We start from the raw sequence: 17,031 nt of genomic DNA on the forward strand, positions 1-17,031 counted from the left end.
TGATAGGAAGCATTTCAAGATGGCAATAGTCTCCAATAATCCTTATTCCATTCAAGGTGCTCGTGAATCAATGAATGGGATGACGCTATAGCACAAAATCATTTTGTTGAAATATTTCAGTTTTGTTGAAATATATTACTTCTATCTCATTACTTCAGTGATGTGAGAAACGTTGTTGTTTGACGAGCAGGTGTCCACATACAAAGGTATGCTTGTCTTCAGCAAGGGAGTTTTTTAGGATAAAATTGAACTGAATAGGCCCAGGCAAAATCCTAGAGGAAATCCTGGTTCAGTCGTCAGGGTAGCCTAGTGGTTAGAGAGTTGGACTAGGAACCGGAAGGTTGCAAGTTCAAACCCCCGAGCTGACAAGGTACTAATCTGTCGTTCTGCCCCTGAACAGGCAGTTAACCTACTGTTCCTAAGCCGTCATTGAAAATAAGAATTTGTTCTTAACTGACTTGCCTGGTTAAATAAAGGTAAAATAAAATAAATAAAAAAGTCTGCTTTCCAATAGACACTGGGAGACAAATTCACCTTTCAGCAGGACAATAGCCTAAAACACAAGGCCAAATATACACTGGAGTTGCTTACCGAGACGACATTGAAAGTTCGTAATGTAAAATGGACTCAGGATAGTGAAGTAATGATGGTGAATATAAAGACGCAGCACAGCAGTGTCCTCTGCTGTCTATGTCTATGCTGCCTTTCTGAGGAAATAATGGACCAGGGGTACTCATTTGAGAAGGTACAGTCATACAACTTTCCTAGGTGGCAATGGACCGGATGTATATTGTCATGTATCGGTGTTGTTAGAAAATCCCAACCTCGCAACCCATGTGACCCCAGACTGTTGAAATTGTTCACACACCTCTTGTTGCTAGTTGTAAAGATCATTTCCTGCAATTGTACACATTATGCCATGGAGCGAAAGGAACATTTTGCCCGTTTTAAAACGAATTTCCTGAATTTTTACACATTTTCCATGTCTTGTGTGTGTTGATGTGATACCAGGAGTCGAATGTCGACCGAGTTCCCCCCCAAAAAAGTGGGACCCGCAGTCCGTATTGACCACGTTCTGGGTCCGGATATTGGTCCACCTTTTGAGAATGGCTGTAACAGACCAGACAGACGTGTAATGTTCGCAATCACCACTAGAGGGAATGCTACATCCAAAAATAGGACTGGAGTAACTAAACTTCACCTTTTGGGTCTGGTCTTCGACTTTGTGTGTGTATCAGTTTGTAACAGGGTGTACCGTATGTAACATAGGTGTGTGTATTCTGATTTAATGGGTTGTACTTGTACTACACTGTGGCTGTATAGTACCAACCTCTAACAATGTGTGTGTAATGCTGTGTATACGGCAGGTAGCCTAGTGGTTAGAGCTTTGGGCCAGTAACTGAAGGGTTGCTAGATTGAATCCCAGAGCTGACAATGTAAAAATCTGTCATTCTGCCCCTGAGCTGTCCCCCGGGTGCTGTGAATGTTGATTATGGCAGCCCCCTGCACCTCGCTGTTCAGAGGGGTTGGTTTAAATGCAGAAGACACATTTCAGTTGAAGGCATTCAGTTGTACAACTGACTAGGTATCCCCCTCTCCCTTATATTTGTGTGTGTGTTTCAGGGAGCGCAGGAAGGTGGTGTTACACCGTGGCTCCACAGGCCTGGGTTTTAACATAGTAGGAGGAGAGGATGGAGAGGGAATCTTTATTTCCTTTATTCTGGCTGGTGGACCTGCTGACCTCTGTGGAGAGCTCCGGAAAGGAGACCGCATCATCTCAGTAAGAACACACACACACACGGAAACGTGATAGTCTCTTATTGATTTCTTGTGATTTATGAGTATTATTGACGAGGTTAAATTGACTGTAGATCTCCATTGACATGCCTTGTTCATTTGTTGTTCATTGATCAAACTGTGTGTGTGCAGGTAAACGGGGTTGAGCTCCACAGTGCAACCCATGAGCAGGCAGCTGCTGCTCTGAAGAACGCTGGACAGACGGTCAACATCGTAGCCCAGTACAGGCCAGAGGGTGAGAAATACTAATACTCCTACAGCACATGTTTTGCCTGAGATCAAACAAAGACAGAAATTGACAAGAGGAGATATTTGCAGATTGATTAAGAGAGAGATCGAATGACAAAATAGAAGCGAAAGAGTGAGAGCCCACTCATGGAGCCTGATGTGAGTGTGATCTGTGATGTGCGTTTGCTGTCCCCCATGGTAACTGCAGAGTAAAAAAGGTCACAGCTCTGGTAAACAGGTTACACACACTGATTGAGTTATCTACTCTGATGTCATGGCAACAGGACCCTGTTGGGGAAAGAGGTGAGAGTGAGCCTCCCTGGCAGGAGTGAAAGCTATAACACACACACACTCACCTCACTCAGTGTCATGAGGGTGTGTAATTCCAGGGTTTTTCTTTATTTTTACTATTTTCTACATTGTAGAATAATAGTGAAGATGTCAAAACTATGAAATAACACATGGAATCATGTAGTAGCCAAAATAGTATTAACTATTTAAAATATATTTTATATTTGAGATTGTTTAAAGTAGCCACCCTTTGCCTTAATGACAGCTTTGCACACTCTTGGCATTCTCTCAACCAGCTTTATGGGGTAGTCACCTGGAATGCATTTCAATTAACAGGTGTGCCTTGTTAAAAGTTCATTTGTGGAATTTCTTTCCTTAATGAGTTTGAGCAAATCAGTTGTGTTGTGACAAGGTAGGGGAGGTATACAGAAGATTGCCTTATTTGGTAAAAGACAAAGTCCAAGAACAGCTCGAATAAGCAAAGAGAAATGACAGTCCATCATTACTTTAAGACATGAAGATCAGTCAATATGGAAAATGTCAAGAACTTTGAACATTTCATCAAGTGCAGTTTCAAAAACCATCAAGTGCTATAATGAAACTGGCTCTCATGAGGACCGCAACGAGAAAGGAAGACCCAGAGTTACCTCTGCTGCAGAGGATAAGTTTATTAGAGTTAATTAGATTCTCAGAAATTGCAGCCCATATAAATGCTTCAGAGTTCACGTAACAGACACATCTCAACATCAATTGTTCAGAGGAGACTGCGTGAATCAGACATTCATGGTCAAATTGCTGCAAAGAAACCTCTACTAAAGGACACCAATAAGAAGAGACTAGCTTGGGCCAAGAAACACGAGCAATGGACATTAGTCCAAATATGAGATTTTTGGTTCCAACCTCTGTGTCTTTGTGACATGCAGAGTAGGTGAACGGATGATCTCTGTATAGTTCCCTACGTGACGAATGGAGGAGGGGGTGTGGGGGTGCTTTGCTGGTAGACACTATTTATTTAGAATTCAAGGCACACTTAACCAGCATAGCTACCACAGCATTCTGCAGCAATACGCCATCCCATCTGGTTGGCGCTTAGTGGGACTACCATTAGTTTTTCAACAGGACAATGATCCAACACACCTCCAGGCTGTGTAAGGGCTATTTGACCAAGAAGGAGAGTGATGGAGTGCTGCATCGGATGACCTGGCCTCAAGCCTATTGAGCTGGTTTGGGATGAGTTGGACCACAGAGTGAAGGGAAAAAAAAGAAGAAAAAAAAAAATCAGCCAACAAGTGTTTAGCATCTGTTGGAAAAACATTCCAGGTGACACTGCTTGATATTTTCTTTTTAAACTAGGCAAATCAGTTAAGAACACATTAATTACAATGATAGCCTAGGAACAGTGGGTTAACCTCCTTGTTCATGCTCGGGGATTCGATCTAGCAACCTTTCAGTTGCTAGCCCAATGCTCTAACCACTAGGCTACCTGCCACCCCATTGATACAATGCCAAGAGTGTGCCAAAAAGGGTTGCTAATTTGGACAATCTAAAATATATTTTGATTTGTTTAAAACCTTTTTGCTTGCTACATGATTTCATGTGTGTTTTTTCAGGGGGGGGTTTCTCCAAAAAACCCTTGAATGAGTAGGTGTGTTCAAACTTTTGAGTGATACTGTACCTGAAAGTAAAGGCGTTCATCTCAGTCCAACTACAGGACTATCACATTTCAGGAGAAGACCCAGATGCAGATTGTGTCGAAGTCACAAAAGCGTTGGAGTAACAAAACAAAACGGCAGGCCGTCTCGGGGTCAGGGCAGGCAGAGATCAATAATCCAGAGTGGTGTGACAAGGTACAGAACGGCAGGCAGGCTCAGGGCCGGCAGAATGGTCAAAACCAGGAAAACAGAAACTAGAAAGCGACAGGCGCTTTGGGAAAATCCACTGGTAGGCTTGACAAACAAAACAAACTAGCAACAAACACACAGAGAACACAGGTATAAATACACTGGGGAAGATGGGCGACCCCTGGAGGGGGGTGGAGACGAGCACAAAGACAGGTGAAACAGATCAGTGTGCGACAAGGACAACATTCCCCCTAACAAGGGCTTCTGTGCTACCTGCCACTGACATGAAAGTTCTTTCTCAGATTGGACACTGCAAGGCATGCTGATATTCCACTTGTCTACGGTACCTCAGCTCAGGTCATGTCTCTCACCTCTGTGGGTGTTCTGTTTGCTCTACATATCATTACCCTTTACTGTTTTTGGTCTGTCCACACTTGTTTCGGGCCCTTCAAAAGGTAGAGGGGTTTTAAAGGGGTTCAGTGATTGTCAGATCTGGCCCTGACCAGAGGTTCAACCTTGACCAGGCCTCATTAAATCACCATTACCACTATTACCCTATTTACCACTATTCTCTCTCTCTCTCTCTCTCTCTCTCTCTCTCTCTCTCTCTCTCTCTCTCTCTCTCTCTCTCTCTCTCTCTCTCTCTCTCTCTCTCTCTCTCGATGAGCATATGGCCCTTATGCTCATCGTGCACTGTTGAGGGGCTGTAGAGTATCCTGCTGGCTGTGTGGCTGGCTGTAGCCCCCCTTGCTGTAGGTTAAGGGTACTGAGGTGTAGTTAGTTAGTTATTTGCACATAGAGGAGTTAGTAAGTAGATAAGAGGCTTTCAACTAAATACTTCAACAGTAAAGAGTGTAGGGATCTTGGCCTTATAATGTGTCAAAGATTCTGAGACTGAATGGGGAGTTGTAAGTACAGCTTGATCCCGATCCCGTTTCAGTTTCTAACGCCCATTTCTCTGCAGCTGATGACCACGAAGGCAGAAAAGCCACACGGTGAGTGAGAAAACCAACCAGACAGCAGAGCAGAGCAGGGAGTGTGTTAGCAGTGATGTGATCGATGATGAATGGTGGAGATTGTTTGTTTGATCATGGCAAACGAGACACAAATATATGCATTTTGTGTATGGTGAGCTGCCATTTTGGAACTACACAGGAGTGAGGGGTTGGGGGGATTGTGTGTGTGTGTGTGTGTGTGTGTGTGTGTGTGTGTGTGTGTGTGTGTGTGTGTGTGTGTGTGTGTGTGTGTGTGTGTGTGTGTGTGTGTGTGTGTGTGTGTGTGTGTGTGTGTGTGTGTGTGTGTGTGTGTGTGTGTGTGTGTGTGTGTGTGTGAACACCCTAATGGGATGGCTGCGGTATTAGCCAGTGTTATGTACACTGCACTGGAAGAGCTTAAAAGCAGACAGACATACATAAAGACAGGCTGAGTGTTAGTCTTTCAGGAGCTGGGCCTAGGTGTTGCTGTAAGAGATTAAACATGAGATCTGTCTGCCTGCTCATGGTACAATAATCGCTAAACTCTTAGTTGATTTTGTCGCAAATCTGAGAGTGTTGATACTATACTCTCCTATATGGGGTTGCTTTCTCTCTCCCCTAGGCCGTTTGAACACAATGCTGCCTTTATTCTCTATTGTCCGATTTCCTTTCTCCCTAGAACATTACATGAAATGTAATTTCATTCAATTGTTATACTATACATCATTAAGCGGCAGCACTAATGGAGTCAATGGTCTGGATGTGAAACTGAAAGATGATTGATGGTAAAGAGGAAACCGGAGTCCTGAGAAACAATCAATGTTTCACAGATCCTTTTGCCCTCTATTGATGTGCACAGAAGGAGCACAGACAGTACTTAAAGGGATACAGCCAGGCTAGTATAAGCATTGATAACCCTAAAGCAATGCCGTCCAATGTCACTCACTTCACGCTGTCTAAATTGTAGGCCAACTCATAATAACTTTGCCCATCACTTTCGCTAAATATAAGTCAGTGTTGTAAAAATACTTGAAAGTACTACTTCAGTACTTTACTATTTATATTTTTGGACAACTTTTACTTCACTACATTCCTAAAGGCAATAATGAACTTTTTACTCCATACGTTTTCCCTGAAAAGTACTCGTTACATTTTGAAGGCTTAGCAGGACAGGAAAATGGTTTAATTCACACACTTGTGAACATCCCTGGTCATCCCGACTGCCTCTGATCTGGCGGACTTACTTAACAGGGTGAGTGTTGGAGCGTGCTCCTGCCTATCCATAAATAAAGTAAAATAGTGCCTTCTGGTTTGCTTAATATAAGGAATTTGAAATTATTTATACTTTTACTATTACTTTTGATTATTAAGTATATTTTAGCAATTTTACTGGGTGATTTTCACTTTTACTTCTATTAAAGGTACTTTTACTCAATTATGACAATTGGGTACTTTTTCCACCGCTTGACTTTGATATTCTGTGTATCAGAAACCCATACTAAGCAGCGGGGGGAGAAATGCAGTGAAGAGACTCTGAGATAGAACGTTTCAGCCGTGTTAGGAACCAGGCCGTCAACCCATCAGAGGGCCGGCAAAGGCTTCAGCCGCAGCTGGCCCAGAATAGCTCAGGAGAGAATGGGTGCATGGCAACCAGAAGTATTTTTTTAGCGACTACAGTTGATATCATCATTGTACCATGCTTGAGTTGGCATCAGTGTCGCTGCTGAGACATTGTAAGACAACCAGTGTGTGGCATAAAAGCTTTCCCCCAGAGAGTAATATTGTTACTGCACGATCTTGTTTAAGACTGAGCTGGCCATTTATCCAAATGGGTGACACTTCCTTCACAAAAACAACAACATTGAACTGTGCAAAAAATAGCATAAAACTCGGTATGCACTGCAGCATGATTTATGCAGTAGATTTTCTGTAACAATGTCCACGAAAGGGAGATTTTAGATTGTCTGTCAGTTTGTGGTGTTTGTAGACATGGAGGGATTGGAACCAGATCATAGTATCAATAAAACCATTGATCCAAACTATTGTCAGCCTAACCTGGAAGACATTAAGTATGAGTTGTTTTGTCAGGATAGCCTTCCGTCTTCCCTGTTAATGTGTGGTGGGGAAGGACTTTAAACACATACTAGAGTACTATTCATTAGCTTCAACCTTCTATTCCTTCTCTCCTCGTCTCTCTTTCTCTCACTCACTCTGACTGTAATCTGAGTAAGATTAGATATTCCCATCCCAACGCACTACAGAACAAACACACAAACACACACACACACATTCAAGGTTGTCATTTATAAAATCTCGAAGTATCACTTTAATGAAAATATATATTTTCTTTTGTTTATTATACTACTGTCATCAACATTTGTATTCATTTTAACACTTTAAAATTGACATCAATAATTGCAAAACTCAACCAATTGCAATACTCTAAATTCTTAGAATGGAAATTCTTCATACACCCATGACTTGTATTACTATTCTGAACCATGTTATTTGATAGTGATGACTGTAAATTGCAGCATTGGCATGTCAGTGTCAGATTGGAGAGAGAGAGAGCACCATCTGTGTGTGTAAGATGGAGGCTGCCAGTGTGGGGCTTGTGTTCCAGGGCAGGGACCCAGACCCAAACTGGGGCAGGAGCACAGGGGGGCAGAGCTGGGCTCCGGAACAACCAATACCCTTCTGCATAACTAACGGTGTGTGTGTGTCAAATCAAATTGTATTGGTCACATCCATGTGTTTAGCAGATGTTATCGCGGTTGTAGCGAAATGCTTGTGCTTCTAGCTCTGACAGTGCAGTAATATCTAACAAGTCATATTTAACAGTTTCACAACATATACCCAAAATACACATAAATCTAAGTAAGAAATGGATTAAGACTATATATACATATATGTCAGAGCAGCATTGGACTAAAATACCGTAGAATAGTATAGAGTACAGTTTACACACATGAGATGAGTAATGCAAGATACGGAGACATTATTAAAGTGGCTCGTGTTTCATTTCCTTAAAGTGGCCAGTGATTCCTAATCTATGTCTATAGGCAGCAGCCTCTGATGTGCTGGAGATGGCTGTTTAACAGTCAGTGGTGTAGTATAGAATACAATACAGTTTATACATATGAGATGGGTGATGCAATATGTAAACACAATTTAAAAGTGACTAAGATACCTTAGAAGTGTGTGGAGTGCAGTTTATACATATGAGTAATGCAAGGTAAGGAAGACATTATTAAAATGGCTAGTGGTCCATTTCTAAAAGTGGCCAGTGATTCCTAATCTAGGTCTATAGGCAGCCGCCTCTGATGTGTTAGTGATGGCTGTTCAGTAGTCTGATGGCCTTGAGATAGAAGCTGTTTTTCAGTCTTTCGATTCCAGCTTTGATGCACCTGTACTGACCTCGCCTTCTGGATGATAGCAAGGTGAACAGGCAGTGGCTCGGGTGGTTGATGTCCTTGATGATCTTTTTGGCCTTCCTATGGCATCGGGTGCTGTAGGTGTCCAGGAGGCTGGCATGTTTGCCCCCATTAATGCGTTGTGCAGACCGTGCGGTCACCTTCTGGAGAGCTTTGCGGTTGTGGGTGGTGCATTTGCCATACCAGGCGGTGATAAGGCCTGACAGGATGCTCTCAATTGTTCATCTGTAAAAGTTTGTGAGGGTTTTAGGAGTTAAGCCAAATTTCTTTAGCGTCCGGAGGTTGAAGAATCGCTGTTGCGCCTTCTTCACCACACTGTCTGTGTGGGTGGACCATTTCAGTTTGTCTGTGATGTGTATGCCGAGGAACTTGAAGCTTTCCACCTTCTCCACTGCGGTCCCATCGATGAAGATAGGGGGGTGGTCCCTCTGCTGTTTCCTGAAGTCCACGATCATATCCTTAGTTTTGTTGACGTTGAGTGAGAGGTTATTTCCCTGGCACAATACTCCCAGAGCCCTCACCTCCTCCCTGTAGGCTGTCTCATCGTTGTTGGTAATCAAACCTACTACTGTTGTGTCGTCTGCAGACTTGATGATTGAGTTGGAGACATGCTTGGCCACGCAGTCATGGGTGAACAGGGAGTACAGGAGGGGGCTGAGCACGCACCCTTGTGGGGCCCCAGTGTTGAGGATCAGCGGAGGGGAGGTGTTGTTTCCTACCTTCACCACCTGCGGACGACCCGTCAGGAAGTCCAGGACCCAGTTGCACAGGGCGGGGTTCAGACTCTGGGCCTCAAGCTTGATGATGAGCTTGGAGGGTACTATGGTGTTGAATGCTGAGCTATAGTCAGCATTCTTACATATAGGTAAGCCACTTGTCCAGATGGGACAGGGCAGTGTGCAGTGTGGTGGCGATTGCATCGTCTGTGGACCTATTGGGGTTGTAAGCAAATTGAAATGGGTCTAGGGTGTCAGGTAAGGTGGAAGTGATATGATCCGCTTCTCTTTGTGTGTGTGCGTACGCAAGCGTGTGTGTGTGTGCGCCAGTGTTAATTTGGTCAACAATAACTATGACAAAAAATGAATGATGATATCGAGACGAGATGCACCCCCCAAAAAATAAATAAACGCAGTATATTATATATATATATATAAATATACGCAGTACCAGTCAAAACTTTGGACACGCCTACTTTCTTTATTTTTCTAATAGTGAAGACATCAAAACTATTAAATAACACATATGGAGTCATGTAGTAAGCAAAAAAGTGTTAAAACAAATCAAAATATATTTTAGATTCTTCAAAGTACCCACCCTGTGCCTTGATGACAGCTTTGCACACTCTTGACATTCTCTCAACCAACCTCACCTGGAATGCTTTTCCAACAGTCTTGAAGGAGTTCCCACATATGCTGAGCACTTGTTGACTGCTTTTCCTTCACTCTGTAGTCCAACTCATCCCAAACCATCTCAATTGGGTTGAGGTTGGATGATTGTGGAGGCCAGGTCATCTGATGCAGCACTCCATCACTCTCTTTCTTGGTCAAGTAGCCCTTACACAGCCTGGAGGTGTGTTGGATCATTGTCCTGTTGATGGTGTATTGCTGCAGAATGCTTTGACAGCCATGCTGGTTAAGTGTGTCTTGAATTCTTAATAATTCAGACAGTGTCACCAGCAAAGCACCATCACACCTCCTCCTCGATGCTTCACGGTGGGATCCACACATGCAGAGATCATCCGTTCACCTACTCTGCATCTCAGAAAGACACGGAGGTTGGAACCAAAAATCTCAAATTTGGACTCATCAGACCAAAGGACAGATTTCCAGCGGTCTAATATCCATTGCTCATGTTTCTTGGCCCAAGCAAGTCATTTCTTCTTATTGGTAGTGGTTTCTTTGCAGCAGATCGACCATGAAGTCCTGATTCACGCAGTCTCCTCTGAACAGTTGATGTTAAGATGTGTCTGTTACTTGAACTTTGAAGCTTTTATTTGGGATGCAATTTCTGAGGCTGCTAACTCTAATGAACTTATCCTCTGCAGCCGAGGTAACTCTGGGTCTTCCTTTCCTGTGACGGTCCTCATGAGAGCCAGTTTCATCATAGCGCTTAATGGTTTATGCGACTGCACTTGAAGAAACTTTTAAAATTCTTAACATTTTCTGTATTGCCTGACCTTCATGTCTTAAAGTACTGATGGACTTTTGTTTTGCTTTGCTTATTTGGGCCGTTCTTGCCATAATATGGACTTGGTCATTTAACATATAGGGCTATTTTCTGTATACCACCCCTACCTTGTCACAACACAACTGATTGACTTAAACACATTAAGAAGGAAAGAATTTCCACAAATTAACTTTTAACAAGGCACACCTGTTAATTGAAATGCATTCCAGGTGACTAACTCATGAATGTGGTTGAGAGTATTGCCAAGAGTGTGCAAAGCTGTCATCAAGGTAAAGGGTGGCTACTTTGAGCATTTAAAAATATGACATATTTATATTTTTTAAACACTTTTTTGGTTACTACATGATTCCATATGTGTTATTTCATAGTTTTGATGTCTTCACTATTATTCTTCAATGTAGAAAATAGTAAAAATAAAGAAAAATTAGTAGATGTGTCCAAACGTTTGACTGCTACTCTAATTCTAACACATTACGAGAATTCTACGTGAGACGAATGGACATTCAATTTGACATGAAGCTTCTTTTCATCTGTTTTATCCAATCATAAGCATGCATTTCTTTGCAGAATACTTTCTGCAATCCTCTCATTGGCCGATAACGTCTTTCAGTTGCGCATGCTGCGTGAGCTCAATGAGCCGAACTGGCTTTCTCACACACTTGAATCACGCCTCTCTTTTGAACTGATGCACAGCCAGGACACTTCAATTGTAACTTACCTCTATTAGAAACAATAATGTATTTGATCATTTTTGCTTTCATATAGGCCATTTCTGCTCTGATCACATCAGAAGTTCTATTTAGCCATGTGCACTGGGTAAATGCGAGTTGTGATATTTTTTCTGATTATTATTATTTATTATTTAACCCCCTCCGACAGTTATAGTGAGGTGAAAATTACAGTTGTAAATTGTTTAACCTATGGCCAAGGCTTTATTGCCTAAATGATTAATTATGGCTGACATTGGTTACTATCTGCCACTATAGCAATGTTGCCAGCTAAGTTATAAGAGGGGACAATAGGCCTAGTTAGACAAGGCTAAGAGGTACATACAGTATTATGTGATTATAATGACTGTGACTAAAAACTAGACTAAAATTGTCCAGAGTTTTAGTTGACTGATAACAACTAAAACTAATGAAGGATGAAATTACTAAAACACGGCTAAAGGACTAAAAGGCATTTTAAGACAAATTAAATCTGAAATAGCTGTGAAAATGTCTGACACTACAAGCTTGGCACACCTGTATTTGGGGAGTTTCTCCCATTCTTCTCTGCAGATCCTCTCACACTCTGTCAGGTTGGATGGTGAACTATTTTCAGGTCTCTCCAGAGATGTTCGATTGGGTTCAAGTCCGGGCTCTGGCTGGGCCACCCAAGGACATTCAGAGACTTGTCCCAAAGCCACTCCTGCATTGTGTTGGCTGTGTGTTTTGGGTTGTTGTCCTGTTGGAAGGTGAACCATCACCTCAGTCTGAGGTTCTGAGCTCTCTCGATCAGGTTTTCATCAAGGATTTCTCTGTACTTTGCGCCGTTCCCTCGGTCCTGACTAGTCTCCCAGTCTGTTCAGCTAAAAAACATCCGTAGGGACGCTTCACCATAGGATTGGTGCCAGGTTTCCTCCAGACGTGATTCTTGGCATTCAGGCCAAAGAGTTCAATCTTGGTTTCATCAGACCATCATGGTCTGAGAGGCCTTTTGGCAAACTCCAAGCGGGCCGTGCCTTTTACTGAGGAGTGGCTTACATCTGGCCACTCTACCATAAAGGCCTGATTGGTGGAGCGCTGCAGAGATGGTTGTCCTTCTGGATGGTTCTCCCATCTCCATAGAGTAACTCTGGAGCTCTGTCAGAGTGACTATCCGGTTCTTGGTCACCTCCTGACCAAGGGCCTTGTCTCCTGATTGCTCAGTTTGAGAAAGAGTCTTAGTGGTTCCAAACTTCTTCCATTTTAGAGCGGAGGTCACTGGGGACCTTCAATGCTGCAGAAATGTTTTGGTACACTTCTGTGCTCCACACAGATCTGTGCCTCGACACAATCCTGTCTTGGAGTTTGGCTTGGTTTGGTTTTTGCTCTGACATGCATTATCAACTGTGGGACCTCTTGTAATGGTGCCGGAGGGGATGGCTGCTGTTGTATAGGCTCTTAACCAACCGTGCTGTTTTGCTTGTTTTTTTCACATTGTTTGTAACTTATGTTGTACATAATGTTGCTGCTACCATATCTTATGACCGAAAAGAGCTTCTGGACATCAGAACAGCCATTACTCACCTTGAACTGGACGAAAAATATTTCTTTAATGAGTCGGATGAAAGGGATTTACTCCAGACACCAGAACAGGCCCTCATCCCCGTCAATCGCAGGGGAAAAAGACAGATTTCACAGAAGGAGATCAGGGTGCCTTGTAAGGATCCTGCCTTTTCGATCGGTACTATTGGCCAATGTACCATCCCTGGACCTTAAAGTGGATGAACTACAAGCACGTATATCCTACCAACGGGACATTAAAAACTAAAATCTTATTTTCACCGAGTTGTGACTGAATGACGTACAGCTGGTGGGTTACACACTGTATCGCCAGGATGGAACAGCAGCCTCTGGTAAGACAAGGGCTGGTTGTCTATGTATATTTGTAAACAACAGCTGGTGCACGATACCTAAAGAAGTCTTGAGGTTTTGCATGCCTGAGGTAGAGTATCTCATGATAAGCTGTTTCTACCAAGAGAGTTTATCTATATTCTTTTCGTAGCTGTCTATTTACCACCACAAACTGATGCTGGCACTTGGACCACACTCAATGAGCTGTATAAAGCCATAAGCAAACAGGAAAATGTTTATCCAGAAGTGCCTGGGGAATTTAATGCAGGGAAACTTAAATCTGTTTCGTCTCATTTCTACCAGCATGTTAAATGTGCAATCAGAGGGGGAAAAATAACTCTAGTCCACCTTTACTCCACACACAGAGAAGCGTACAAAGCTCTCCCTCGCCCTCCATTTGGTCATTCTGACCATAATTCTATCCTCCTGATTCCTGCTTACAAGCAAAAACTAAAGCAGGAAGCACCAGTGACTTGGTCAATAACTAAGTGGTCAGATGAAGCACATTTTTTAAATGTATTTTATTTCACCTTTATTTAACCAGGTAAGCTAGTTGAGAACAAGTTGTCATTTGCAACTGCGACCTGGCCAAGATAAAGCATAGCAGTTCGACACATACAACACAGAGTTACATATGGAATGAACAAAACATACAGTCAATAATACAGTAGGGAAAAAAAGTCTATATACAGTGAGTGTAAATAAGGTCAAATAAGGAAGGCTATAAATAGGCCATGGTGGCGAAGTAATTACAATATGGCAATTAAACACTGGAATGGTAGATGTGCAAAAGATGGATGTGCAAGTAGAGATACTGTGGTGCAAAAGGAGCAAAATAAATCAATACTGTATGGGAATGAGGTAGATAGATGGGCTGTATACAGATGGGCTATGAACAGGTGCAGTGATCTGTGAGCTGCTCTGACAGCTGGTTCTTAAAGCTAGTGATGGGAGATGGGAATCTCCAGCTTCAGTGATTTTTGCAGTTCGTCCAGTCAGTGGCAGCAGAGAACTGGACGGAAAGGCGACCAAAAGAGGAATTGGCTTTGGGGGTGACCAGTGAGATATACCTGCTGGAGCGTGTGCTACGACTGGGTGCTGCTATGGTGTGGGGGGCGGGGCTTTACCTAGCAGAGACTTGTAGATAACCTGTAGCCAGTGGGTTTGGCGACGAGTATGAAGCGAGGGCCAGCCAACGAGAGCGTACAGATCGCAGTGGTGGGTAGTATATGGGGCTTTGGTGACAAAACGGATGGCACTGTGATTGACTACATCCAGTTTGCTGAGTAGAGTGTTGGACGCTATGTTATAGATGACATCGCCGAAGTCAAGGATCGTTAGGATGGTCAATTTTACGAGGGTATGTTTGGCAGCATGACAGAAGGATGCTTTGTTGCGATATAGGAAGCCAATTCTAGATTTAATTTTGGATTGGAGATGCTTAATGTGAGTCTGGAAGGAGATTTTACAGTCTAGCCAGACACTTAGGTATTTGTAGTTATCCACGTATTCTAAGTCAGAGCCATCCAGAGTAGTGATGCTGGATTGGCGGGCAGGTGCAGGCAATGATCGGTTGAATAGCATGCATTTATTTTTATTTGCGTTTAAGAGCAGTTGGAGGCCATGGAAGGAGAGTTGTATGGCATTGAAGCTTGTCTGGAGGTTAGTTAACACAGTGTCCAAAGAAGGGCCCGAAGTATACAGAATGGTGTCGTCTGCGTAGAGGTGGATTAGAGAATCACCAGCAGCAAGAGCGACATCATTGATGTATACAGAGAAAAGAGTCCGCCCGAGAATTGAACCCTGTGGCACCCCCATAGAGACTGCCAGAGGTACGGACAACAGGCCCTCCGATTTGACACACTGAGCTCTATCAGAGAAGTCGTTGGTGAACCAGGTAGGCAATCATTTGAGAAACCAAGGCTGTTGTGTCTGCCAATAAGAATGTGGTGATTGACAGAGTCGAAAGCCTTGGCCAGGTCGATGAATACAGCTGCACAGTATTGTCTCTTATTGAGCCGGTTATGATATCGTTAAGGACCTTGAGCGTGGCTGAGGTGCACCCATGACAAGCTCAGAAACCAGATTGCATAGCGGAGAAGGTACGATGTGATTCAAAATGGTCAGTAATCTGTTTGTTAACTTGGCTTTCGAAGGCCTTAGAGATGCAGGGTAAGATAGATATAGGTCTGTAGCAGTTTGGGTCTAGAGTGTCTCCCCCTTTGAAGAGGGGGATGACCGCGGCAGCTTTCTAATCTTTGGGAATCCGGAGATATCGAGAAGAATAAGTCCGACTAGCTCTGGTTTGAGTCACGCTGTACAGACTGGCAAGAGTTGTCCGGGACCGCTATAGCAAAGGATAGCTGTGGCTTCGGAATGTAATCGATGGGCCTCGTAAACTAACAGTCCATTGTGCTCTAGACAGCTAGCATTCAGGGGACGTTAGCTGCGAAGGTCGGAAGGTGAGAAGGTTCAGAGCTTGCGATAGGAATCCGGGGATATGGAGAGAAAAATACGTCCGGTATGCTCTGGTTGAATCGTGTTGTACAAACTGGCGAGAGCTTTCCGAGCTAGAGGTCAGCTGGCGAGTTCGCTGGCTAGTTTATGTTGGAGAGATTCCAGTAAGAGGCAAAGAAAAATACGTTAGAGAAAAAGCAGGTCCACACCACATTGGGTGAGGCGGGTTGCAGGAGAGTATTTTGAAGAAAGCGTTTAGAAAAATATAAAAAGATATGCAAATAAAAATAAATATACATAGGACACGACAAGACAAAGGACAAATACTTCTGACTGCTACGCCATCTTGGATAGTGAAGAAGATGCTAAGCTCTAGGACTCTTTTGCTAGCACAGACTGGAATATGTTCCGGAATTCTTCTGCTGTCATTGAGGAGTATAACACATCAGTCATTGGCTAGATCAATAAGTGCATTGATGACTTCGTCCCCACAGTGACTGTACGTACATACTCCAACCAGAAGCCATGAATTACAGCATCCGCACTGCGCTAAAGGGAAAAGCTGTTGCTTTTAAGGAGCGGGACTATAACCCCCAAGCTTACAAGAAATTGCGCTATGCCCTCCGACGAACTATCAAACAGGCTAAGCATCAATACAGGACTAAGGTCGAATCGTGCCACAGCGGCTCCAACTCTTCGGATGTGGCAGGGCTTGCAAACTATTACAGACTACAAAGGGAAGTACAGCCGAGAGCTGCCAAGTGACACGAGCCTACCAGACGAGCTACATTACTTCTATGCTCGCTTTGACGCAAGAAACACTGAAACATGCATGAGAGCATCAGCTGTTCTGGACGACTGTGTGATCACACTCTCCCTAGCCGATGTGAGTAAGAACTTTAAATGGGTCAAAATTCACAAGGCTGCAGGACCAGACGGATTACCAGGACGTGTCCTCCGAGCATGCCTCCTCCTCTGGACATCAAGAGAGGTCCAGCGTACTCGGTCCATGAAGTCCAGGATTTGAGGTGTCGAGCGGGGTTGTCTCCAGTACCTTATCGACTGGGAGGGGTACAGCCCAGAGGAGCAGTGCTGGGTTTCTGCGGTTGACATCCTGGATGCTTCGCTAAACAGGGATTTTCAGCTTTGGTGCCCTGACTGACCCGCAACGCGTCCCTGTGGTCGTCCCCGAGGTGTCCCGCTGGTGGTGCAGCGCGTCGGGGGG

At 43.6% G+C, this 17,031-nt stretch overlaps 1 protein-coding gene across 2 annotated transcripts in view; it reads left to right on the forward strand.

Moving 5' to 3' along the window:
- The window catches only part of LOC118358901 (discs large homolog 1-like protein), a 202,501-nt gene that overhangs the window by 142,745 nt on the left and 42,725 nt on the right, over positions 1 to 17,031 (forward strand). For both annotated transcript variants that reach the window (XR_008080034.1, XM_052480206.1), the window contains 2 exons: positions 1,624 to 1,780; positions 1,930 to 2,032. Coding sequence is in view for 1 of the 2 variants with exons in the window: in XM_052480206.1 (XP_052336166.1) it covers positions 1,624 to 1,780; positions 1,930 to 2,032 (260 nt within the window). In the remaining variant the exon portion in view is untranslated. The remainder of the gene's footprint in view (positions 1 to 1,623; positions 1,781 to 1,929; positions 2,033 to 17,031) is intronic.

The sequence above is a fragment of the Oncorhynchus keta genome, chromosome 26 (assembly GCF_023373465.1).
Source record: "Oncorhynchus keta strain PuntledgeMale-10-30-2019 chromosome 26, Oket_V2, whole genome shotgun sequence".
Classification (NCBI taxonomy): Eukaryota; Metazoa; Chordata; class Actinopteri; order Salmoniformes; family Salmonidae; genus Oncorhynchus; species Oncorhynchus keta.